Raw genomic sequence first — 26237 nt, 5'->3', positions numbered from 1 at the left:
GCGTACCTTACAGAAGCCCGGGCCTTCCGTCCCGGGGACCACGCAGACTCCTCGTTTCCGGATCCAAGTCCCCTGAAGCACACCGCGTACTGCGGAAAGACGTGCCGGGCTCCCGCAGGACCTTGCGGGCCTCGCCGGCGCGGTGGACGCGCTGGGTCTTTCGGCCCCGCGCTGGTCCCCTCCCGCTTAGGATGGCCTCTTGCCCACTGAGTGGTAGCAAGAAATTACGGGCAATGAACAAGTCCACATATTTAATTTGCAACATACGGGACAATTTATTGAAGTCAACCTCAAGCAAAATCTGAAATCAGTGGAATGTCATTAAAAACCTTTCCAAATTAATCCTCACGGAAGCAAAAAACACATTTGAATTCCAAAGTATTTGTAAAATAAGAAAGGCAGCATCTCAGTAAATATAATGTACAAAAATTATATGTTCCTACCAGCACACACAGTAGTAAGAAGCTTAAATATTACAGGCAATGCTAATACACCGTAACTAGTCAACAGTAAGCTATCTATATACAGGTTAACCAAGCTTTACACGTTTCACACTATGCAATAAAACATAGGCCAATCAACAAAATCCCCAAAATATCATATATCTTGAAGTCTATGTGGCAACATCAAGTCATTATACAGTAATGCCCTAGTGGAATACCCCCAGGGAAAATGAACACTAATCTTTAGTGTCAAGAGCTTCTAGCCAAGTCACAGAAACTCAAAAGAGATTGACTTAGTGAATATTGATGCTTTGTTATTAAAGACTCAAGTCTCAAGGGATTTAGGCAAAAAATAACAGTTCACAGGATCTACAAAGTTTATTACAGATAAAGTACAGAAATAACCAATCTACAAAGGTAATTATCATAGATAAAGATCACGAGGAAATGAGAGCAGAATCTGTAGGTATCTGTGTTTTGTTGTGCGATATCACAAGTGGATACAAATGAATTTCTCCTATCAATTCCAATTATGCACACACCCCTGTATATAAAAAGAACCAGTTGTAGTCATCATTTAGCATCTTGGTTATCAGTGGCAACATGATTTTCTTTTTTTTTTTTTTTAACACAGGGCATGTGACAGCACAAATGAGATAAAGAGCAATATTAGTGACAACAAAGTAAAAGTAAATTTTATCCAGTCCACTTCTAAACTGACAAGTTTGAATCCCTCATTTAGGTCATCTGATGGATACCGAGAGGCATTCACACACATCAGAAGTCTGTGGCAGGTGGGGAAGGGAAACCCGAGGGTGCTTTCTTGCCAAGTAGCAGGTGCAGTGATGTCACATAAGAAAACGAAGGACTGAATAAATGACTTTGGTAACTATTCATCTTTTCCCTTTTTCTTACACATTAATGACTCTGGGACGCCACCAAAGGACAGGTAATTCCCTTCCTCCTTCGTACATATGTGCCACACGAACCTGAACTTGTCACTTAAGCAATGGACTGAAAAGAACGGAAATGGGTTTGAAACACACAGGTTACACCCAGCATTTCAGGAGAGTAACATAAGTGCAAATTTTTGTTTTTTTCCCTACGCAGGCATATATTAAAAGGAAAGAAGAGGTGCTTGGGGATAAGGTTGACAAAATAACAAAACAGAGAACATACATATGAAGTACTCGTATAAATGCTGCTGGTATTTCATGCAGGAGTCTCTTCCCCGAACGTGTGCACTGAATCTGAGAGAACTACTGTGGACACTTCCGTCTGCAGAACTTCGCCTTTAATCCAAGTTCAAGAGGGTAAGAGACAAAACAGTATACAAAACAATGCTTTCTACTTCATAAATCTTAAAATAACTGTAAAATAAGGAGAATCTGAGGAGTTTCAAGTACTTAAAAAACCTGAATTCAATGAGGCAGAGGTCTCAGTGTTAAAGTGGCTACTTCGTACCTGTGGTAAACACTACACCCCCTCCCTTACCCTACTGTAACCCCCTTTCTCCCTGTACCCCACCCCGGATAAATGTCGGTAGATTTCAGTATATACAAATTCCCAACTCTTCCTATTTGTCAATATAGGGCAAAGCTGTCTAATTATATCTATTCCCGAGCCTATCTGGAAAGGGAAGCGAGTTCTACTGTTTGTTTACAAATAACCAGAGACCAATTCTAGGTGGCCTGAGGCCAAAGGAAGTTGTTCCAAGTGATCATGTCTGCAGCAGCTCGGACAATGAGGGGGCTGGACACATCAGCCTTTTAAGAAGTAATTCAAGTCGAATTTGCACTGCACAGCACAAGCAACTTCCCAATGTAGAAGGACATCAAGTGTGAGCTTCCCAAGCTGTCAAGACGCCACGGTAACTTGTTCTCTTATCCTAGTGGGATACGGCATGCGGCGGTACCTTGACTTTAAGGTGAATGCTAAAGAAGAGCTTTCTGTTTTAAAATGAAATGAGAGACAAGCAACAAATCCCCGGGAGTCCAGAGACTGCGCTCCACACAGCTGGCCCATCTGTTTCCAAACTGCAGATCTGGGCTGGACCCTGACTGGAACACACCATGCAGCGAGCTACTCAAGGGAAACTCTACTTCCTGAGTCAGGAAAGAAAGGTGTCCAACAGCCCCCCTGTCTGAGTCCTTTCCGCAATCATCTCGTTGTGAGTTTCCCAGCGTTATTCACAGGCGTGCCTCCAAATACTCTGGGGAAATGGCAGCTGGGAGCTGGGAGCAGCCTTCCCCCTGCCTTTTTTTTTTTTTTTTTTTTTTAGTTTTTAGATGTGTTCCTGATTTGAACACATAGAAATCTCCAAGTTTCAATGATTCTAAAAGTCAGCCTATTTTATAGCTTAGGCCAGAGAATTTCTGAGAATTAGGATAGGGTGGGAACTTGTTAAAAGAAAAATGAAAATAAAACCCACCCCACTCCTAATTCCAGCCCTGATTAGATATTAAAGAAGTGACTCACTCCCTCCAGCTGCTTCTGCCTGGCCTGCCGGGAGCACAGGGCCGTCCACCCCTCCCTTCCCAGCCAGCGGCAGGACTCCTCACGCCCCCTCCGGCGCAGGGCCTGGAACGCCTCCAGGATTTCACCTCTAGCTCTTACAGATCTGATTTCTGAAGATTTATGCTGATTATCAAAAATCTTACGTTCGCTTCTTCCACCAAAGAACCAACATAAGGTTAAAAAAAATGCCACCGTTATCCCATGCTGCTTTAAGTTATTTCATTTTCGGACAAGAATTAAAACCCAACCATTTATGCTCTGACCACAGACAGATTGAAAAGTTAACAAATAACAACTTCCAGCTATCAGTGAGCAACATGTCTTTTGCAAAATTTCATTGGCGAAGCACAGACAAGCACCCTGCATGGATACTATGCACATATAAAGCACAACTTATTCTTTTTCTGCTTCCATAGCCTGCACCTTTAAAATATACAAACTAGGCAACAGTACGAGGTGTGAGGAGAGCTCCCTGGCACTGCCAGGACTAAAGCCACGTTCCAGACCGTTAAAGGACACTCGCGGACCAAGACCCCATGGCTGTGGTCAGCGATGGTGTTTTCCGCCCTGATTTCTGAAATGGCAGAACAACCCTATTAGCCAACCCCCCCCCCCAAATTAAAAAACCTCAGCAGATCTCTGCTACAGATACACAAACAAAATGTGACACAATGAAGAAGCTGCATAAAAATACTTAAACCTAAGGTATTTGTAGTATACAGGATATACCCTGGCTTACCATATAAAAGTCACCAGATATTAAATAGCACTAAGTCCAAAACAAAGCAAGGAGATAAGATTCCATGTTGGATACCGTTTCAACACGAGGTGCATTTCAGATATTAAAGGAAATCCTTCATGTTAGTAAGTTTAAAAAAGCAAACATTTATCATATACATATATAAAATAAAGTTTTAGTATGATAAAACCTAGATTTTCTTAAATTATTTTTTAAAAGGACATCAAACTATATGATTGCTCAAGAGCAAACTTTAGTGTTTTGGTGAGCTGTAATTCACGTGACTTGTAGCAGTCGCATTTGGTAACACATATAGCATTTTCTATCTTGCTCTTTCTTTTGGGACCATATCTAATCAACAGAATTACTGGAGGCCCAATAAGTTACCTCAGAATTATTTGCTGGAATCAGGCAAATGGCAGTTTAGGAGCTTAAGTAAAAGAATTGTAGTGTTTTTTTGTTTGTTTTTTTTAACAAGAAAAAATCCAGTATAATTGCACATTTACATACAAAGAAAAAAAAAAAAGAAGCACAAAACAGGTTTTTTTCTTCTTTTTTCCAGAGAAGAGTTGTAAATTGATAAGGAAAAGGAACACACAGCACAACTGAAGGAATGTTGTGGAGCATCTATCTTCCCTGCCTTTATAAGGTCACTGGGTACTTCCTGAGGGAAAATAAATGCTACCAGGTACCGGCAATTGTTAGCAGTCAAAATTCACAGAGAAGTTGACGTTCATTCAAGCTAAACCTAGGCTTCTACTTAGTACAGTGTTACAACAATGTCTGACAGGACTAATTAATTCATACAGGGAATCCTGGAATATACATATTCCTAAGCATTAAAAGCAAGTGAGTTCTGTGGCAGATATTCCGGTTCACTTGCATCTATGAGCTCCAACCATTCCCGCTATCACTGCTTTCTGTGGAGCTCTCCCTAAGTGCTTCCTGCCATAAAGTGTGTTTGTGTGGCTCTCATTTACCCTGTAGAAGTACAAGTGCTACCACTTTCACCCCCAAATTAGGAACTGAACAAAAAGATCTATTCAAATACAGTTCAAATTCATTTGTGTAGTTTTCACCAGGACACGTGACTGAGTGGTCAGCTGACAAAGGGAATGTTTGCTTGGGAGAGGAAAGCAGAGACAGAAAATTAAAATGCCCATAATTCTCTCCAAGTCAGACCAGGGTGTACATTAAATTGGATAGAAAATGGTGCTTATTTGACCCAACTTTTGGTCTGTGCCTTTCAACTCCCTTTAGCTGCCTTTACCAGTGTGTCAAGACAGCAGGAATGACCATTCTAACTCTGTATTCATATCCACAGAGACACACTTCATCAAAAACACCCATTATCAGTGGAGAACGTTTCAAACTCAGTGAGGGCATCGATTTCTTTTTTTCTCCAGAACAAAAAACCAACAACCACATTATATACCTTTCTAGGTAAAGTTATATCGGAAAGCCCACCTAGTTTAAGACCACAGAGGTAATATTCACTGAGGCCTTTTGATTTCAAGAGGCCAGATTCAATACTCCCACAGAGCCCTTCTCTAAGACTATGAGAGGCGTCTGGAAGGGAAAGCGAAGCCAGCCTCCCTGCTGCTCAGGAAAGCGGTATGTAAGACCACCATACCCTTTTCTAGAGGGCTTTCTGCAATTCCTACTTAAAACACACACACACACACACACACACACACACACACACAGACACACACACACACAGATTAGACTATCTGAACTACACTTCTCAAAATTTTTAAAAATGAAAATAAATAAAGGAATGATGGCTACTTTTGCTTTTTACACCCAAGGAACACATCCTAGACTTTAAATTTATCTCATTAACAGAACTTCTTCTCTTTGTTCTTATTTTAAAAGCGAAGACATCTCTTTTGCCAGCTGCAAAGGCATTGAAGCACAATAAAAGGCAAGAAAAGACCAAGGGAACCTAACCCTCCACAAAAGAATCCCCAAGCTGACAGGACGAAACTGAAAAACCAGATCCCACCAACGGCTTCTGCCTGCACGGCCTGGTTCCCCATCTTCACTTTAATAGGGCAGCGCTGATGGCCAAGGCTGTATGCACTGCAGCGGTCTCTTCTTGTACTAACGCATTCTCTACTTTTTTCTTTTCCTTTCTTCGTTTCAATAAAAAAAGAAGGAAATCACTGCCCATTTATTCTTTGACTTCTTCTCCATGATCCTGTGATTCCAATTTACATTTGATCTTGCTCCAGTATTCGGGTGACACGGGAGATACAGGGTCATGTTCAGAGCAGCAGAGACGGCCTTCCAGAGCGGAGGGCACCAGAGCCCCCTTTTCATGATCTTTGCAAAACGAACGTGGACAGAACTCACAGAAGGACACAGCTGCGCCGCCGCACTCATCGCACTGATGCCACGGGCACTCCCACTTTCCTAGTGTGGGCGGGAAGAAGGGAAGGATCCCAGTGAGTGCCTGTCCCCAACACCCACGAGACACCCCACTTCCCACCTTCCTCTCGGACTGGGGGCTGAATGCAGTTGACTACGACTCCAAACCTCAGCCAGCAGAGGTCTGGGTGCACCTGTCGGTGTGGCTGCGAGCTACTGCCCGAAACTCAGCTAGGAGCCAACTACCACCTGTGGTAATGGACAGTAAGACACCAGTCCTTGCTGGCCCACGGGCGTCCCCCATTTGCACTGAGACAGATTTTTCACTAGCAAAATCTTTGCTTGCTACTGTTGCTTGCTCTTTCCAACGCTTCCCATCCCACGGCTCCACACGGGGGACTAGACCGCCCGTACTCTGAGTCGGGCATGGTGGGCAGAGATGGAGTCGGGCGGGGCCTGCAGGCCGGGCTCACCGTAGGGCGGCTGGGGCAGGTTGAGGCAGAGCAGGTGGTAGGCTTTGGGGCAATCCTTCCTGTCGCACATGACCAGCTCGCCGCTGTCCCCGCACTGGAAGCAGTGATCCTCATGCAGCTGCTTCGGCTCTGTTTTGATTTTTCGTCTCTTCTGCTTCAGCTTAGCGTTTTTTGCCTTTTCTTCAGTTGTGGACGCACATGCCGACTGGCAGGAGAGAGGGGGTCATGGTTTTAACGATCACAGTGCGTGAAGCTTTACGTAAAAGGGAGATCCTACAACCTCACGTTCATTTAAATTCACCTGTTGTTCGGTTACCTAAAACACCAGGAGGGCTTACCCTGTCACGGAACTGTAGTAAAAATAAATCATTTTTCATTGATTTTTTGAATAGGTGTTTTTTTTTTTCCAAATTGCAAAGACAACTGAGATAGCATACACAAACCATAAAGTTCACCAATTTAAAGTGTATAATTCGGATACACTAAAGTGTATTAGGATAGTGTGAATTTTTTTTGAAGTTTTTGAAAAAGATCTTGCTAAGTTCAAATTCAATCAGAAACACAGACATTTTCAGAACCTAACAGTTCTCACTGAGATATGCTCTAGTGGGAGGTCGGAGTCTAAACTCTGGGTAAACACAACTGCTGGCCTGCAAATTAAACCAGGTCCCCCTGGCCAGCACCTCCTGAGACAGCCCCAAACAAGCTTCTTCAGCAGCCCCTCCCCAGCCCCAGGGGCGCCCCCTGCAGCCACTGACCTTTGGCCGCACGCCGAGGAAACCACTGCAGTTATCCGCCCCGCAGTGGCACTCCGTCCTGCCATTGCCCAGACAGTCCAGGTTGTAATTAAATGTTAGCTCCATCCCTAGAACACAAGAGAGAGAAGTATTCAGACTCAAGTCCTGGGGGAGAGAAATGCTGTCAAAGACACACCCTCACAACGAAAAAAGAGACATAATTCTGACATGAAGACCCTTCCATCCTCCGTGTTCCACACTGAAGACGGTGATGGGAAAAAGGAAAAAAACAACGAAAAAACCCCAAAAAACTAGAGAAAAACATCCGATCCACCAATGATTAAAACAAAAATAAATATTCTACAAAGACCATCATATTCTTTTCACTGAAGTGGTCAAAGACCATGTGACAGAGATTAAGAATCTGAAATCTGTGCTCAAGAAAAATGGGTTCTAGTTTAGCTCTCTTTTCTAAAACTAATTTACACTAGTTTCTAAATAAACAGGATGACCATGGAATTGTCACAGCCATACCATTTCCAGTAATTAATGCCTCACATTATGATCAGAAAAGACTTCAAAATGCACATTTACTACATACACCAAAGACCCAGGGACTCAAACTAGGAGGTCTAAGCTTGCTTGCTTTCGTCTTTTTTTTAATTTGGCCACACCATGCAGCAAATAGCAAATTCAGTGTCCACAGTCAGTCCCCTGCTTTCCACACATAACGATTCCTAAGAGCGTGTGCTAGAGTTAAACAGGGACTTCCTGATACGAAGTGGATTCTTTCTCAGAAATTAAAAAAAGTACATTAAGTACTGAATTAAACCCTGCCTTTTTGCCGTTGCCTTTAAGGACAGATTTCTAGCATTTTAAAGGTTTTTTTGTTTTGTTTTTTTGGCCACACTGCTTGGCGGAAGGATCTTAGCTCCCCAACCAGGGACCAAACCTGGGCGCCCGCAGTGAAAGCACTGAGTCCTAAACACTGGACTGCCAGGGAATTCCCAGTTCAAGCTTTCTTGAGCTGGACCTCAGCAATCCACAGCGAGTGCTAGAAACACAGTTTACATCACTTTTAGCTACAGCATTTCTCTTCCCACCCATTTTTCTACAGACTTAACAAACGAGAAATTAAGTCTTGCTGTTATTGACGCTGGATGGGTAAGGAAAAATGAAAGCAGTAACTCTGCTTTGAGAAGCGTTTTATGTCTAATTTGAAACAGACTGATTTTTCAAACTAAAATACAAAACAAAACAACCTCCCGCAAACAAACGAAGAGACCAGTTGATGGTAACAACTGGTTAATATTTTCTTTAATATTAAAGAAAAAAAAGCTTAAACATTTGGTTACATTATACAGACAGCAATAATTTGGAGAACTAATTCAGTGGGATCATAGACACAGAATTCTGTGATACCCTCTCTTACTACGCTCCCTTTTGCAGGATATAGATGTTTACTTCCTACAGGCAGGTAACAATTCTAAATATAGCTCTTTATCTTATTTGAATAAATACTTGAGTGTCAAAACTTGTCTGACACTTGAGTGTCAGAATGTCCTGCCCTCAAAGACATACTTGCTTTCCGGGGAGGGGGCAGAGTCCCTTTTACCTGCAGGAATGTCACAAAGAGCAAAAAGGCCAACTCGAACATCTCCATTCACCGTCCACTTTTGTGTTTCACAGTTTGGATTACAACTGTGGTTCATAAAGCGAGAATAATTTCCCTTCGGGCCAGCGTCAATGATACGGTCCTTCAGAAAGAAAAGAAAGGAAAAGTTCCTTTGACATGAAACTGAGCACAAGCGTGTCTGAGAAACATCCAACTCAGGCGAGAGCCACGAGGCAGCACTGTTTGCCACCAGCTAAGGTCCGACGACCGACAGCTCCGAAATTGTGCTCGCAGCACAACTGACTGAGTTCTCTACTTTACATGATGACCAAGTCAAAAGCAAGTAAGATAAAGTGGAGTTTAGTTTCTTTTAAAGTTTGTTTCTAGAAACAAACACACCACAGAATAATGCGACTGAGATCAGCTGGCCGCGGGCTTAGCGACAGGCATTTTCTGAGTAGACCGCTCTCAGCTCGGATGCCACTTGTGACGGGAACTATGGTGCTTTGCTGTCAGCCCTCCTTTCCTGCTCTAAGCAAGAAGCAAAGCTTGTAGGGGGGTAGATGGATGAGAGCTTAGGCCATAAAGAGGGAGGCAGGAAAAACAAGAAACTTCTCTGAATGAAGACTTGGAGATCTGACTGATGGAAGGGCTAGAGTTTGGGATATAATCTTCATAGTCTATTTTTACTTACACAAAAGTTCAAAATACCATAAAAAGCTCAACATTTTGGCTCCCTGAATTTAAACTCTGATAGTCTGGGAAAGCTCTAGAAGACGGAGCCTCCCAAGTGCTGTCCAGGTGGCTGCAGGGGTCACCGGCAGCGAGGCTAGGATTTAAGGGGCCAATGAGCAGTCACAAATAAATGGCATTTTATGTATATAAAGTATATGTTCATGAAGGTGGTAAAATTTTCAAACAGTGACATATCAGTTAACATAGTGCTTCTTTTCAATGATTTCTGGTTCTTGTAAGGCTGTTCTGACTCAGTTTTAGAGACAGCCTGGAACACAGGAAACATGGGTACTAGTCTTGGCTCATCATTAAACTGTAACAAGATATCCAACAAATCACTTAGGGCTGGATCTCAGTCTCTCGTCCTCTGTAAATCAGAGGACTGTTTTTTTTTTTTAAATCTTTTATTGAAGTATAGTTTTATTGAAGTATAGTTATTGGTGTACAATATAAGTTACAGATGTACAATATAGTGACTCACAACTTTTAAAGGTTATACTCCAGAGGGCTGTTGAAGAAATTAAATGAAATAGTTGTGCTGTCATGTGCATCAAACAGCACTCACAGTTACATGTATTAAACCAGAAGTTTTACTGTCATTTTTCTTTTGACAGCATTCATTTTTCCTAACTCATAAAAAAAGTTTAAATATATAGAACAATTTACAGTTAGGATTTTTGCTAAAGCAGAACTTTACTGGTGGTTTATAACTTAGAATTACAGAGCTAATTATCTCCCTTGGGGATAAAGAAACTGAGGGCCAGGTCTTTCAGTGACTAAGAGCTGGGACTCAAATCCAGATGTGTCAACCCTGTTCCTGGTCATCTTCTCACTCACAGCGCGTCTCACATGACCTGTGCAAGGTGCCAGTAATCATTCACTTTTGTACTCTGGTATAACGAGCATATTATAGTGGGACACACACTGGCTACTGCAAACCATTATAATTTGCTTGAGAAAAACCAAATGAGAGGAAGGAAACTGAGTTTAACCTAAGACCACCAAATTAAACCAAAAAATCCTTTTTTCTTACCAAAAAAAAAAAGCAATTTTACCTTGGTAACAGTTAACATATAAAAATTAGTTACACTGTTCTCGTGGGCTCGCTTGATTCGCAATCTGCATTCTTCCTCATCAATTAATTCGCCAACATATTCATTTACAAATTCACCCTGCAGAGGAGCACGCAATATATAAATGTACAGTCAGTGTATCCTATTAGAAAGCATTCCTTAACACCACATGTATAATCCGAGAATTAACCAAAAACATTCCTGGAAATACAACTATAGTACAAAATAAAACCAGAAAATGGACACTGGTACATCTACAGGCCTTATTCATATTTCACCGATTTCACAGGCACTCATTTGTGTGTGTTATGTGTGCATGTGTGTGGTTCTATGGGATTCTACCAGGTGTAGAGTCAGGTAACCACCACCACAAGCAAGATACAGAACTGTCCCATCAGCACAGATGCCCTGTGCTTCTCCTTCATAACCACATCCATCCTCCATCCCTAATTTGTTCTCCAACTCTATAGTTCTCCTAAAAATTTATTTTATTGAAGTAGAGTTGATTTACAATGTTGTGTTAATTTCTGCCGTACAGCAAAGTGATTCAGTTATACATATATTCTTTTTTATATCCTTTTCCATTATGGTTTATCACAGGATATTGGATATAGTTCCCTGTGCGAAAAACAGTAGGACCTTGTCCACCTCTATAGTTGCGTCATTTTGAGAGTGTTCTATAAATGCAATCACAGTATGTAACTTTTAGAGATTGGATTTTTAAAGAAAAACTGAGCCTAATTCCCTTGAGATCCATCTAAGTTGTATGTATTAACAGTTCATTCTTCTGTCACTGGTGAGTGCTGTGCCACAGCAAGGAGGCACCACAGTTTGTGTGACCGGTCACCGGCTGGAGAACATGTGAATGGTCTCCGAGTTTTGGCTATTACAGATAAAGCCGCTGTGAGCACTCTGATAAAGTTTTTGTGCAGACAGAGGTTTTCATTTCTCTGGGATACATGCTGGGTCATATGGTGAGCACATGTTTAATTTTTTAAGAAACTGCTGAACTGCTTTCCGGAGTGGCTGTACCACTGCGCATTCGCACCCTACTCTCCCCAGGTAGGAGAGATGCAGTTTCCCCACTTCCTCACCAACATGTGGTATAGTCCCTATTTCTCATTTTGCTGTTTCTAACAGGTGTGTAGCGATAAGCTCCTTTTTAAATAAGTGTAAACACGGTACATTCAACCTTTCATGTTTACAAATGCATAAGCATTAACCCTTTTACCTCAAAAGCGTGGCTGATTCAGTCTAGGACAACAGCATTAGCTACAGGACTTACTGGTGTTACCAATACATTTTTAAGGTAAAGAAATGTCTTAGGCAGTAAATTAAAATGTATTTGCTTATTGCTTCACCAGACTTGTGTTCCTCCCCCGGCCCCCGACACAAATTCTCACTAGCCGTTCTCATAGCTCTTAGTATCACAGAACTGAGAGTACCAGTCATCTCAAGAGTACTATATTATATTTTCTGATTTTGATGAATAATTAAGAGCATAAGCCAATGTCCTTTCTCTACTGATAAAAAGACAAGATTGTGATTTCTGTGTAAGAGAAGGGCGCCTGTGGGTCAGCCTTTCCCTAGGTGGCCGGCCGGCCGTGGATGAGATGGGGGAGGAACCCCGCCTGCTTCAGGCAGCCACACGCTCGTTTCAGCTGGGCCTGGTCACCACAAGAGTGCACCTCAGGCTTCTTCTCTCCCCCATTTTAACTGACAGTACAAGCTCTGACAAAGAGTTAGAAAAGAACTGCACTTCATCTCTAACTGCAACACCACGGCAGGACCGCTCTGCACGTTCAGGTACTACGCACTGTGGCCCAGAGTGGCTTTTCCTACACCCAGTTTGGACTTGGACCCCGGCTGCTGAAAACATTCTGCACCTTTGTATGGTATCACCACCCTCACCAGGTAGAAGATTTCATTGCCGTCTTGGCTGCACTGCCACCTAGTGTTCCTTTATTCTATGGCAAGTTTCCTTTAGTGAAAACCTACAGAGCAGAATTTAAACCAAATCAGCTCCGCTTCATGTTTTTTTTAACAAATTGGGATTCAAGTTAAGGTTTCATTTGAAGAAAGGGTTCTGTGGCTTGAAAGGCCTGAAAACCATTTATTATAGTTTATATTGGTTCTGTGGCTTGAAAGGCCTGAAAACCATTTATTATAGTTTATATTTACTATTCTATGAAAATTGGTGAATACAGAAAGGTGAAAGTGCTGATGTCAAACATGAGGCGTGGAAGTCTCGTAAACTCGATACCATTGTGAATAAATGTCTCTAGCTATTTTGTAAAAGAAATACTTTAGGCATCCAAAAAGTGACAAATCTTTAGCCTCAAAGAGTTGCTCACTGGACTTAAAACCATTAACTGTGAATTCAATTATGGATTAAAAATAACAAAATAAAGAACTTTTAGGGAATTCCCTGGTGGTCCTGTGGTTAGGACTCCACACTTTCACTGCTGAGGGCCCAGGTTCAACCCCTCGTTGGGGAACTAAGATCCAGCAAGCCGCGCAGTGTGGCCAAAAAAACCAAAAAAAAACTTTTAAAATGCTAGAAATCTGTCCTTAAAGGCAACGGCAAAAAGGCAGGGTTTAATTCAGTACTTAATGTGTGTGGCACACGCTCTTAGGATCGTTATGTGTGGAAAGCAGGGGACTGACTGTGGACACTGAATTTGCTATTTGGTTTCTGTCCCCTAAGTATACCCAAACCTTCTCCATGTTGCTACAGTCTTTATGATTATGCCGTTCAGTGACTGTATATTTCTAGCTATTTTGTAAAACACCAATTGTCTTAACATTAGCAATTCCTCAAGTGCTAAAGTGCAGAATAATCCTGATTGTATTTTCTCTTCTCTTAATTATATCATTAATTTAGTAAATTAGAATATGGTTTAGAATAAGTGTTATTAAATAAATGTTATTAAAAGATGTTAACATGGTGTTAAACTGGATAGATTTCAGGATGGCTCCCCAAACTCCCCTGAAATCATAAGCAAAAATTTGCAAGTGATATGCAGGGCATTAAAGTAATATCAAAACATGTGCATTATATGATGCCATTCTAAACGCAGATGGCCTTTGACCAGGCGACCCAATCCACAAACCCAATGCATTGGCAAATCCCGTTGGCTCTACCTTTAAAATGTCAGAAATCCAACCACTTCCTTCCTACTCAACTACAACCCTAGTTAGTCCAGGCCACCAGCATCTCTCTCCGGGACTGTAATGGTCTCCTTTTTATTGCTCTCTCTCCATGATCATAAATTCCCCACAGTACAGCCCAAGTTATTCTTCTGAAGCCCAGACTCTTAAGGTGGCCCCAGTGACCCCTGCCTGCTGGTGCTCACGCCGTTGTGTAATCCCCTCCCCTGGAGACAGCAGGACCTGTGACTTGCTTCTAAGCAACAGAATGTGGCCCAAGTGACAGGATGTGATTACGTGAGTTTGTTACATTAGGGCTTCAGCATCCATCCTGCTGGAGCGTCTCTTTCCCTCGCTGGCTGTAAGGAAGCAAACAGCCCTGTTGGAGAACCCCATCTGGCAGGGAACTGCAGGAGCCTCTGGAAGCCAAGAGCAGCAAGACAACAATAACCACAAACCCAAACCCAAAACACCTAATGCTCTGAGACCTAGCGCCGTGAAGAACAGAAGCGTGCCAGCAGCCGTGCAAGCTGGGAAGCCGGATCCTCCCTAGCTGAGGCACAAGAAAGAGACTCCAGCCAGGCCAGTGCCCTGACCGCAACCCGTGAGCCCCCACGTAGAGGACCCAGCTACGCACTGACCTATAGGATCTGTGGGACAGTACGCTGTGTGTTATGCTGTAAGTTGCCAAGTCTGTGGTTACCCTGTTAAGCAGCAACAGAAAACCAACACACCGAGGCAGACGGACGCCCTCCCTACTAAACTCCGCCAGAAGTCCCTGTCCCGAGGCCGACGAGGCCCCGCACAACCTGGTCCCGCTGCCCCTCTACCTTGCCACCCGCCCACCTCCCCGGCCCTCCTCTGCTCCCTCTGGTGCTGGTTGTAGGAGCTGTGGTTGGGCGGGTTGCCTCCACAGTGGTGGTGCTGGTTGTAGGAGCTGTGGTTGGGCGGGTTGCCTCCACAGTGGTGGTGCTGGTTGTAGGAGCTGTGGTTGGGCGGGTTGCCTCCACAGTGGTGGTGCTGGTTGTAGGAGCTGTGGTTGGGCGGGTTGCCTCCACAGTGGTGGTGCTGGTTGTAGGAGCTGTGGTTGGGCGGGTTGCCTCCACAGTGGTGGTGGGCCTTCACTCCGGCCTGCTCTTCCACGTGCCTGCACGCCCTCCTCGCTCACCCGTTCGGGTCAGACCTTCCTGAACCCAGTCCCTGTCACCCCTACCCTCTTTGACAGCTTTGTTTTTCCTGGTGGCATTTGGTGGTAAGTGGCGCCACATGTCTATCATCTGTCCCTGGTGGACTCACAAAGGTGTCCTGCTCACTGCTGTCTTCCAAGTGCCTAGCACAGCCCCAGGCACAGGGAAGCCGCTGAACAAACACATGCTGAATGAGTGAGCTTCACCCAAGCAATCTGACCTACAGAAACGGATGACAGATGATCAACAGAATGAAAGAATGTGTGTGTGTGTGCGCACACACACACACACACACATTTATTGGAAAACAGGCTGTGTAAATGATGGTACATTTTACTATGGAATACAATGAGACTATGAAAAACAATGAGGTGAAATCTGTATTACGGCCATAAAAATAATTTTCTGATACATTAAGTGGGAAAAAAGAATAATATGTATGATTATATTGATGTTTAAAAAACCCTACAAATACAGAATATATGAATATGTATTTGCATATGTGTTTATGTGTAGAATTGCATAGAAAATGTTCTAAAAGGCTACATACCAACCTATGGACAATGGTCCTGTCCATTTGAGGGTGAAGGAGGAATTTCACGCTTTATTATCTGTTTTTGTATTGTTTGATTTTCTTTACTACATTATATGGTATTTCTTCATGACAAAGGTGATTTTTTAAAAGGCAGAAAAATGCCAAGAATAATTTTAAATTCCCACTAGGCCTGTCTTCTCTCACTAAACACGGCTCCAAGTTCTATATGTTGGCAGGTGGGGGGAAGGGTGGAGGTGGGGGCTTGTTTTAAAACAGATTGTTCAGGCCTGTCACCAATATTTCAGGTGGCACTGTTTTAACAAGGACCCCGGAAGAGTCTCAGGATATCTCAAGGTTGAGAGCCACTGTTTGAATAGCAGGATTTACTGGTGATTTTCAATTTTCTTTGAGCTATTTGCATTAAAATATCTTCTACAATGGACATGTATTTCTCATGTTAAACAAAGAGACTGCTTTGAAAAATTGCTTCAAAGTATAAGAATGAAGATAATTTATAAGTATCAAAGATCTCAACTTTTTCCAGTTGCTTCTGTATATATGATCTAGTTTGAGACTAGCAACAACTCTTAAACATGTAGGGCAGGAATTATGTCCATTTTAGAGATGGAAAAACTGGGGCTCAGCGAGGTTAAGTGACTTGACCAGGGCTTCATGGCTAATGAATTATGATGTTGGAGCAAAGTCCTGGGGTTGCTAGTTTCTGTCTCAGTACGCCCTTAACTTTACTCTTTTTCCTTTACATATTTTAAATCTAGTTTGCTTAACAAGTAAAAATTATTTCAAATAGAATTACCAGTGTCCCTTCTCCTTTTTGACTGATCATAGGAAACCCAAAGGTTATGTGTATTTTATTTTTTTAATTAAAAAATTTTTTAACGTCTTTATTGGAGTATAATTTCTTCACAATGGTGTGTTATGTGTATTTTATTACTACCTCTTTTTACTGCTCCCTCTTTGCTCAAGAAGTGCCAAACTCTCAGCTTCGGAAGTTTCAAAATTCTGGAATAAATCCCCATGTATTTAATCCTTATTGAAGCATTTCTAAGAGGCATAGGTCCTGGTCTGTTCCGCCACTGCCCCCATCCCACGCTACCTTCTTGATGCTCCTTTTGGTCCTGAGGCCCCAGCCTCTCCGCTCCGTCTTGATGATTTCTGCGTCCGGGTAGAGCCTCTTGGTGAAGCACTGGTTCTGGCAGCGCTCCCCTGCCGGGCACACCTGCGGGTGACACTCGTACTGCAGCATTCTGTTCAGGCACTCGGACTCCAAGCCACACGGGTTCTCGTCAGCCGGCTTGCAGTTACAGCGGGGAATCTCTGACAGGTCTGCAACCTGGATCTGTACCTTTCCTATCACTTTGTTAGCCTGAACAACAAAATCACAAATGGGAGGGAGGAATTTGAACAGGACACAGGAAACACCCAGGCCCTCTTGGCTCTGCTACTGCCCTGTGGTGTGACCCTGAGAAAGGCTCTTTATCTTGATCATAATTTCCCCATGAATAAGCTAAGACTAATACCTGTCTCTCCTTAGTTGACAAAAATATCAAAACCTGATGTGAGTTCTCACTTATTTATCCTGTGTATTTCTCCTTCTACCCGTTGATGACAGTTTCAAAACTGAAAACCACTGTGGGCTGTCTGGAAGAAAGGGGTTAAATCCCTATATTTTTATTCGGTCACACGGCAAACTGATGGATCAAGAACAGGTTTCCCCATCAAACGTATTTGCTCCTCGGTGTGAGGGGCTCATCAGAGCCCCCATCAACCCAGGGCAGCAACCCCGGCTCCCGGCTGATACTCCAACAGAAGCTCTCAGGTTGTTCTGCAGAAGACTGGGTGGTAATTAGCAAAAGTTTTTATAAGACAACAAGGGCCTCTAACTACTAAGAGAGCAATGCATTTCATCTTGTCTGTCAAAGAGCAATGTTTTCACGGGTAAAGACTCACTTTGATGTGTTTGTAAGGAGGGGGTTTTCTTGAGTTTTTTTCAATCTCTAGTGCTTCTTTACTTTCTCTTTGCGCTTTCAATTCCTGGAAACGTTTTGCAGCTTCTTCCAACGCTGCCAATAAGACCAAACAAAGTATATAAATACCAAAAACCAAATAAACAAAAAACATTAAGAGATTAGTTTTACCCTGCCTTCCCAACACACTGAATCTGGCCGGAGGGTTTCTTTTTAAAATTATATTCTGGAAATAACCATTTACCACCAGGACAGGGTAACACTGAAATAGGATATAACTCCTTTACGACTGAACACTGTGCCCTGTGCAGGCTGTTGCTTCGGAGGAGAGGTCCCACTTCAATGATCAGAGGTTTCCACGTGGACCAGAGAGCAGCTCTTTACCTCGTACCAGATTTAAATTCACTTTACTCTTACCCAGAAAGCTAAACTTCCTGGCAACTTGTTGCAAAAGCAGCTGTAAGGCTCTTCCTGGGAAGCATTTAGTCTTACTATCTTACAAAGGAGCTTCACTTGATTAAGAAGACTATGTATTTCCAGAATAATCTCTATGTTTGTAGTAAGATCACTGAGGGAGCTCCTTTCACGTACACAGCACAGTCTACTACACTGAATGTATTTTTCCAGCTGACTGGATTGTGATGTGGTTCTAATGTAATTGGAAACTTATGGAGGCCGGATCATAACACCTGGTGAAAACTCTCTAACACCAGAAACACATCTTATGCAAGTTAGGAGGTGTGGAGAGATCAACCCAGGGGTGTTAGTTCTGAGCCACTGTGAACGTTGTCCAACGTACCTTTTTTGAAGGTCTTGTTAATACTAGTCTGTCCCTCAGCAAAGCTTTTGTCTCCTTCGACGTAAGGGAACACTCTGCCCTGGTGTACCCAGTAGTAGTCGTGAGAACCGAAGAAGAACACGGGGAAGTCCCCCAGGTCGTGCTTGAGGCCCTGGATGTTGAGTGGCACAGACCGGGGGTTGCAGATCTCCGCTGGCCACCACCTGAAAGCAGGAGGATGAAATCGCACTACGCTTTACGTGGCTGCTGGGAGCCAAAAAACAAAGGTTGTGTACTTCGCAATTTTTATTCAGAATCTAAGGACACAAAATACCTCGCTTATCTTTAATCCTGCCCAAACCACATGTCATTTAACAACACAATGAATGAAATAGTGAACACAGACTAAACAAACTAGGCCCTAAACACCCAATCTAGTTTCTTCCTTAAAAAATTAATATTTGATATTTATAAAAGAATGTATATCATGAAAAGAAAGCATAATAATAAAGTAACAATGAAACCACTATACAACTTAAGAATCAGAATTTACCAATAATATTCCAAACCAGATTTCAGTCCTAGGAAAGTCATGTTTTTCTCCAAATGTGACATTCTTAATACCAAGTCTGTCTTTATTCCTAGTAATCAAGGGCATCATTTGAGAATAAACTGATGCTACAGTAAAGAATGCCCACTCCCATTCAAACTGGTGTTTTCTGACTCTCTAATCAACCAGGATAAATACTTTCTGGTCAAATGTACTAGGTTTATATCAGTGTATATTTCAGAATCTAATTCATCTTAGATCATAATAAATGGGAGATTTGGGACAGGACTGAAAACATAACTCCTTCATGCGACGATGACTGTGTCCACAGCAATCACTGAGGGAACCACCTGTGAGGCTCACTGGACAGTTTCCCACAATTGGGCAAGTCAGGAATTGTAGTATATAAGATCATCGATATCAAGAGTAGATATATACAAACTTAAATTTCTTTCAGTCTCTTATTTATAGATGCCTAATAAAATTGTTTATTTAATGAACAACGACATTACTGAGAAGATAAATGATGGCACGGTCGCATTCCCAGATTTATAGTGCGACCAAGAACACGCTTCACCTAAAAGCACTCCGTGTCCATCTAAGAGTTAATTAAAAACGTGGGTAGAAGTCTGTGCTCAAATTGTTAAAACAAAACAACACTCTTTTGTGTAATCAGTATTTAGCTCCCCCTCAAAGCAGGCTGGGCGGTGGTCGTATTTCCGAATCGCGTCAAGGCGTGCCGGGAGCTCGCGGTAAGTGCGAGCACTGGCTCAGGTAGACAGAGGCACGCTTTCTGCCAGCCTTGTTCCAGGCACTCACCTCCCCCAGGAAGCTTCATAGCAGAATAACTAGCTATTGAAAAGAAACAGTTTCGTGGGGCCCAGAAAGGCCTGATTGGAAAAAATACATTAAGAATTAGTTCATGGATGTGAGTCTTTGCAAAATGAACAAGAAGAATATGAGCTGCATATGAAATCTCAGTGAATTGTGAATGGGAGCACTGCTTTGGGCTTCTTTAAAATGTAATGTGATAGCACAGGGGGATGAGCTTGGTGCTTTGTGACCACCTAGAGGGGTGGGATGGGGAGGGTGGGAGGGAGACGCAAGAGGGAGGGGATATGGGGGTATAGGTATACGTATAGTTGATTCACTTTATTATATAGCAGAAACTAACACACTATTGCAAAGCAATTATACTCCAATAAAGATGTTAAAAAAATGTAATGTGATTAAAATTTAAGTATTAAAATTAAGTCAAATATATTTTCATATTCATAAGTTTTTTAAAAAAGGAAATATGTAATGTACGGCACAGTGACTACAGTCACTGCTAAGAGACTATATTTGAAAGCTGCCAAGAGAGCAAACTTTAAAAGTTCTCATCGGAGTTCAGGCTTTTCTGGCACTAGCTGTCCTGAATTCCTAGCTTGGCTCCCTGTCATAAACACTGCACCCTCCTTCACCACACACAAAAAAAGTTCTCATCACAAGAAAAAAAAATGTGTAACTATATATGGTGACGGATGTTAACTAGACTTATTGTGATCGTTTTGCAATACAGACAATGTCGAGTCATCGTGTTGTATACCTGAAACTAATATAATGTCAATTATATTTCAAAAAAAAGGCAAAAAAACTTTTAAAAAGGAAATATTCTGAAATGTGTTTGAAGATCTAAAGGCTCCTTACACTGTTTTAGATATTTCTTATCCAGGAATGTCTTACCTATTATTTGTCAAACCTGCACCCCTCCCCTCCTGGAAAGATATATATTTTTAATTATAAAAGCAATGTGTGCTGGTCAGAATCGCCATCACTAAAAAGTCTACAAATAATAAATGCTGGAAAGGGTGTGGAGAAAAGGGCACCCTCCTACGCTGTTGGTGGGAATGTAAGTTGGTGCAGTCACTATGGAAAACAGCACGGAGGTTCCTCAGAAAACTAAAAATAGAGTTACCATGTGATCCAGCAATCCCACTCCTGGGCATATACCTGGACAAAACTATAATTCAAAAAGATACATGCACCCCTATGTTCACAGCAGCACTATTCACAATAGCCAAGACACAGAAACAACCTAAATGTCCATCGACAGATGAATGAATAAAGAAGAGGTGGTACATATATACAATGGAATACTACTCAGCCATAAAAAAGAATGAAAAATGCCATTTGCAGCAACATGGATGCATCTAGAAATTATCATACTAAGCGAAGAAAGTCAGAAAGAGAAAGACAAATACCATATGATATCACTTATATGTGGAATCTGAAATATGACACAAATGAACCTAGCTACAAAACAGAAACAGACTCACAGACATAGAGAACAGACCTGTGGTTGCCAAGGGGGCTGGAGGGGAGGGAGAGGGATGCACTGGGAGTTTGGGATTAGCAGATGCAAACTATTATACATAGGATGAATAAACAACAAGGTCCTATTGTACAGCACAGGGAACTATATCCAATCTCCTGGGATAAACCATAATGGAAAAGAATATAAAAAACAAATGTATATATGTGTATCACTGAGTCAGTTTGCTGTAACAGCAGAAATTAGTACAACACAACACTGTAAATCAACTACACTTCAATTAAAAAAAAGACTATACCTTTAAAATTATTAAATGTAACTTTATGGAAAAAAAAGCAATGTGTGTTTCTTTTAAAAATTAAAACAGTGCAGAAATGTATAACAGAAAAACTGAAAATGGCTCCCCCTAATAATCTCATGCCTCAGACTATTAACATTAGATGTTTTTTTTCCAGGTAATAATAAAAACATATTATATCTAGATCTACAGTTTTTAAAAGTTGTATAAACACATGGAGAGATAATGTATATACTGTTTAACATACTTCCTAAAATTAACTATATATTGTGGATACCCTCCCATGTTACTATACGCACCTGCATATTCCTTCTTTTGGCTTCCAGGTATTCTAAAATATGGATACACTACAATTTATCTGACAAATACCCTACTGACTGAACATTTGGATTATTTAAATTTTTGCAATTAGAAATAATACTGCAATGAACACCCCTATAAGTACACTTCTGCCCATTTGTCCAATTCTTTTCCTTAGATAAATTCCCTGAAGGGGAACTACTGGGTCAAAGGGATGCACAGTTACAAGTCTGATATGTGATGCCTTACTTGGACAGGAGCACTTGTCTCCCCATGCCCTCCTGAGCTGCAAAATTATTACTCTTAAACCTTTGCAAGTCTGTTAACTGAAAAATATACTCTTTGTTTTTAATGTACATTGATTTTTAGTGAGGCTGAGCATTTTTTACATGTCTATTTTCTATTCCTTTGCAAACTGGCTCTTTCTCTTCTTTGCTCCTTTTTCTTTCTTTTTTTTTTTTTTTTTGCGGTACGCGGGCCTCTCACTGTTGTGGCCTCTCCCGTTGTGGAGCACAGGGTCCGGACGCGCAGGCTCAGCGGCCATGGCTCACGGGGCCCAGCCACTCCACAGCATGTGGGATCCTCCCGGACCGGGGCACGAACCCGTGTCCCCTGCATCGGCAGGCAGACTCTCAACCACTGTGCCACCAGGGAAGCCCAGCTCCTTTTTCTAGGGAAGGTATTTTTCTTTTCTTACTGTGAGTAGAAGAGTTCCCCTGGTTTGATATTTGCCTTTTAAAACTTTGTATCTTTTGCCATAAAGTATAAAATTATTTATGTATTCAAACTGTCCATTTTTTAAAAAGAGCTTGGAGATTTCCCCGACATATGTTAAAAAAAATAGCTGGGGGGGGAGCTTCTCAATGCCCCTTATCTCAGCTAAAAACTAAGTTTTTAAGGTTAAATAGGTAAGCAAGCAGTGTATTTAAAACAGAGAAAATGACATAGCCCTTGTTAAAAAAAATTACAGTATGTTTGAAATTCTACAGAAACATATTATACTTAGGATTCTAATTGAAAAGCAGAACTCTACTATGTGTGTGTGTTTGTGTTTTTTTTAAACCAAGGATGGACTTACACTGACACATCATAATCACCTAGTTTACCTTCGAATTCACTCTTGGTGTTGTACATTTTATGGGTTTAGACAAATGCATAGTGGCATTTATTCAACATTATAATATTATACAGAGCATTTTCACTGCCTTCAAAGTCCTCTGTGTGTTCTCTTGAATAGTATCTATTTTCTTAGTAAAATTATAAACATATGCCTCAAAATGTAAAATGCAGAGTTTAAAAAAACATCATTATTCCTGTTCACTTAAAGGCTTGTTAAAAACAGGCTTCTTAAAAGGAGGAAGATTTATTAAAATAATGGCAATCACACATACTTCTTGCTTCATTCCGTTAAGATCTAAAGGCTCCTAATGAAATAATCTCTCTCTTTAAATTCTAAAAAGCTCTCTCTTTGCACACAATTTAGAGCTTCTAGCTAGAACTATAATGGACTAGATTTAGGGGTAAAAAGAGCTATTTTGGCCAGGATATAAACTCTTAACTTTATTAGAAATCAGAAATTAATATAAATCTAATTAGAGTGCAAAAAAAAAAAAATCTTCCCCACTCTCCACATGAAAGCTTTTATTTTAAAATCTATTAGTACCATAGTCCATTAGGAAAAAGTAACTTTCAGAACTTAAAAACAAAAGTCAACCAACTCATAAAAAATATCTATCAACCACTAACCTTCCCAGTCTTCTAAAAACCCAGACTCAAACTATGTTTCTTCTCTTTCTGTTTCTAAGGAAGTTGCAGCACTGTGCTGCTTTTTCTACCTATCTCCTAGCCACTTTGTGTACAGGCTATGAACTACTGAACAGTAACTGAATACTTCCTCTTTGTCCTTGGAAAAACTTGCCTGTAATTTCCCAATTTGACCCAAACAATCTGCTTGTAATGTAGTTTCTTGCCAGCTTTACAGTCATTGCAATTCCAGCAGCCTTCTGGCATCTCTATGCTCAGGCACTCCGGGTGGAAGGAAGCCGGGCACGACTCACAGCAGAGCAATCTTCCACCTTGAAACAAACAAACAGTCTTAATAACTGAGAAAAGAGGAAAGAGAGAGAGACAAGAGAGAAAGTTATCTTTTACCTGCATTAAATTTGATTCAGATTGAGGGAAATTAACCAAGGGACTGAGTTATATTTTAGTGATGGATTAAAATACAAAGCAATGAACAGATTTAGCTGAAGTAGCCCTTTCCAGGGAGGGCTTCAGTGGCCAGAAACTCAAAGCCTTTGAGTAGTAGGAAAAACATTACTCTTTATCCCTCTAAAATGTGGGCTACTGAAGTACCAGTTTAGCAGGCAGCTAAGACTATTAACATATGACAAATAGATGCATAAAATCTTTAGACTGAGTAGATTTGAGAACAGATTTTCAGAGAAATATGTAGCAACTCTCTTCTTCTCCTTGAGAGCTAAGAAAGCAAGCAATGGTCATCTTTGTATTTTAATCCAGTGGCACAGTTAACTACATCCCTTTGTAACAACATTAGCAAGAATGAAAACAGCCAATAGGTTGACCAGTACTTTTTTCTTCCCATGTAAGAATACAAAAAAGGAAAAGAATCTTGAATTGGTGATTATATTATCATTACCTTTTCAGTGAAGACAAATAAAGTCAAACAGGCTATAAAGCAGTGGTTTGCAACTTTTTCATCACCAAGGATCCCCTTGCCCTTTCTCATGGATCCATATGTTTTCAAATATTTTACCAAACAAAAAACCCACCAAAACCAAAAAACATTTTAAAAGTAACAATTATTTTCTTCTGTTTTAATTAACCAAAGAAATATATAACAGCCAATCAGAGCTTCTGATCCCAATAACAAAACTGGTATTATCACATTAAATTGCTAAAAGCATAACCAAATATAAAGAAACTCACACCACTGTATTTTACACAAATGTCTGATTCTGTTAGACTTTCTGAACTGTTAAATATAGTTCAGAATTTTGTTTGTAATATTTCCTGATGTCATATTGAGAACCACTGCTTTATAGCATAAACTAAGTAAGTATCAGTGTAGAATCAAGTACCACACACAAGGAGATGCCTCCAAGTACCCTAGCAAAATCCTCTCCTTTTAAATACACAAAACCATCTCTGGATCAAGACCAAAGCAGGTGCGGCAAACAAAACAATACTATTTTTAAATCCAAAAAATTAAAGAGATTTCGGGGAGAAATCTCTTTATTGTTGTATTTTCTCTTTATTGTTGTATTTCAACAAGTGACAGAAAAGAATGTTAACCACTGAAGATGAAATGCAATAAAGACATTTACTGGAAAAAAAAAAATCTTTCTATTGGAAAACCAAGTCTACAACCCATGAGTGTACTGAGATTTAAAGTCTCATAAGCAAAAGGTTAAGAGCCCTCTATACAACTTTATCAAATCACATGCTCCAACCTTTTGAGGGTTTGCTATCAATTTTCCAGAAAATCTCGTCTTCCTGTAGACTTTCAAACTTCTAACTGATTAACATAAAAACAAAAAGAAAATCCATATACAATCAGTGATGAATTAAATTACTATATTTCCTCTGCTTAAAAGCTTTTACTTCAATCATTGGGATTTTCCCCTTTGTCTGCAGATCTCAATATGGATTAATTGTTCCAATTCTCCAACCTAGAGATTAGCTGCCTGAGTGCTCTTAGCCTAGGTAGGGAATTCTTCTGTAAGTTTAAAGTAAAATGAGATAATTCATTTTTCCATCAGAAAGAAATGACCGATAGGGAGAGCGGTCTTTGCAAATACCTTTAGAGGACAAGTGATTATTAGGGTTGGTGTGGAAAGGTCAGTCTGGCCATTTTTTAACATTATGGAACAGTCCTAAATTTTAAGTCTTATTTCAGAGGAAATACAGACCCTGAATCATCAGTGAAAATCATCACGATTTTTTGACAAAAATACACAAGGGAAATAGAAAAATAAAAATATGAACAATCCACCTTGGTGCTATGCAAGAAAACTGCTTTAGGATGCGAGAGAAGAAAGATATGGTTCAAGCTAAGCAAACAGAGGGCTCAAAATAATTTCAATTCATGTCAAGGTCAATACCGAGTACTGAAAAGAAAGTAAACGACAATTGAACTAGTCTAATTTTATAAAGGCGCCAGCAGGAAAATAAGGCATTTCCTAAAATGCCTCAGGTAGTCTAATTTTATTGCACTATGGAATTAGTCAGACCCATGTCCATCTTTGTTTTGGAAACAGTTGGTATCACCAGTAAGATGCCATACTGTGACTTCAATAGAAAACAGACAAAAGAGTCAACAGTCTCTCCAACCTCCCTCTTCATGGGTTCTAATCAACTTGCTTAGTTATACTTTTTTTTAGTCATGGGTTGCCACTTCAGATGTCTGACAAAC

General features: G+C 41.0%; 2 protein-coding genes across 2 annotated transcripts in view; one reads left to right on the top strand and one right to left on the bottom strand.

The window, feature by feature from the left end:
- The window catches only part of DDHD2 (DDHD domain containing 2), a 55214-nt gene extending 49347 nt beyond the window's left edge, over positions 1–5867 (top strand). The window contains exons 18-19 of the transcript XR_009538234.1: positions 1554–1756; positions 5578–5867. The gene's annotated coding sequence lies outside the window, so the exon portion shown is untranslated. The remainder of the gene's footprint in view (positions 1–1553; positions 1757–5577) is intronic.
- The window catches only part of NSD3 (nuclear receptor binding SET domain protein 3), a 108707-nt gene continuing 82720 nt past the window's right edge, over positions 251–26237 (bottom strand). The window contains exons 16-24 of the mRNA XM_060136330.1: positions 23721–23877; positions 18362–18564; positions 17546–17658; positions 16692–16961; positions 10688–10804; positions 8898–9039; positions 7304–7410; positions 6546–6750; positions 251–6117 (exon numbers count right to left, since the gene is read on the bottom strand). Coding sequence (XP_059992313.1) covers positions 5876–6117; positions 6546–6750; positions 7304–7410; positions 8898–9039; positions 10688–10804; positions 16692–16961; positions 17546–17658; positions 18362–18564; positions 23721–23877 — 1556 coding nt within the window. The 3' untranslated portion in view covers positions 251–5875. The remainder of the gene's footprint in view (positions 6118–6545; positions 6751–7303; positions 7411–8897; positions 9040–10687; positions 10805–16691; positions 16962–17545; positions 17659–18361; positions 18565–23720; positions 23878–26237) is intronic.

This window comes from Lagenorhynchus albirostris, chromosome 21, assembly GCF_949774975.1.
Source record: "Lagenorhynchus albirostris chromosome 21, mLagAlb1.1, whole genome shotgun sequence".
In the NCBI taxonomy this organism is placed as follows: Eukaryota; Metazoa; Chordata; class Mammalia; order Artiodactyla; family Delphinidae; genus Lagenorhynchus; species Lagenorhynchus albirostris.
Note: the sequence above shows the minus strand (reverse complement) of the source record. Positions and strands in the feature narration are given on the sequence as shown.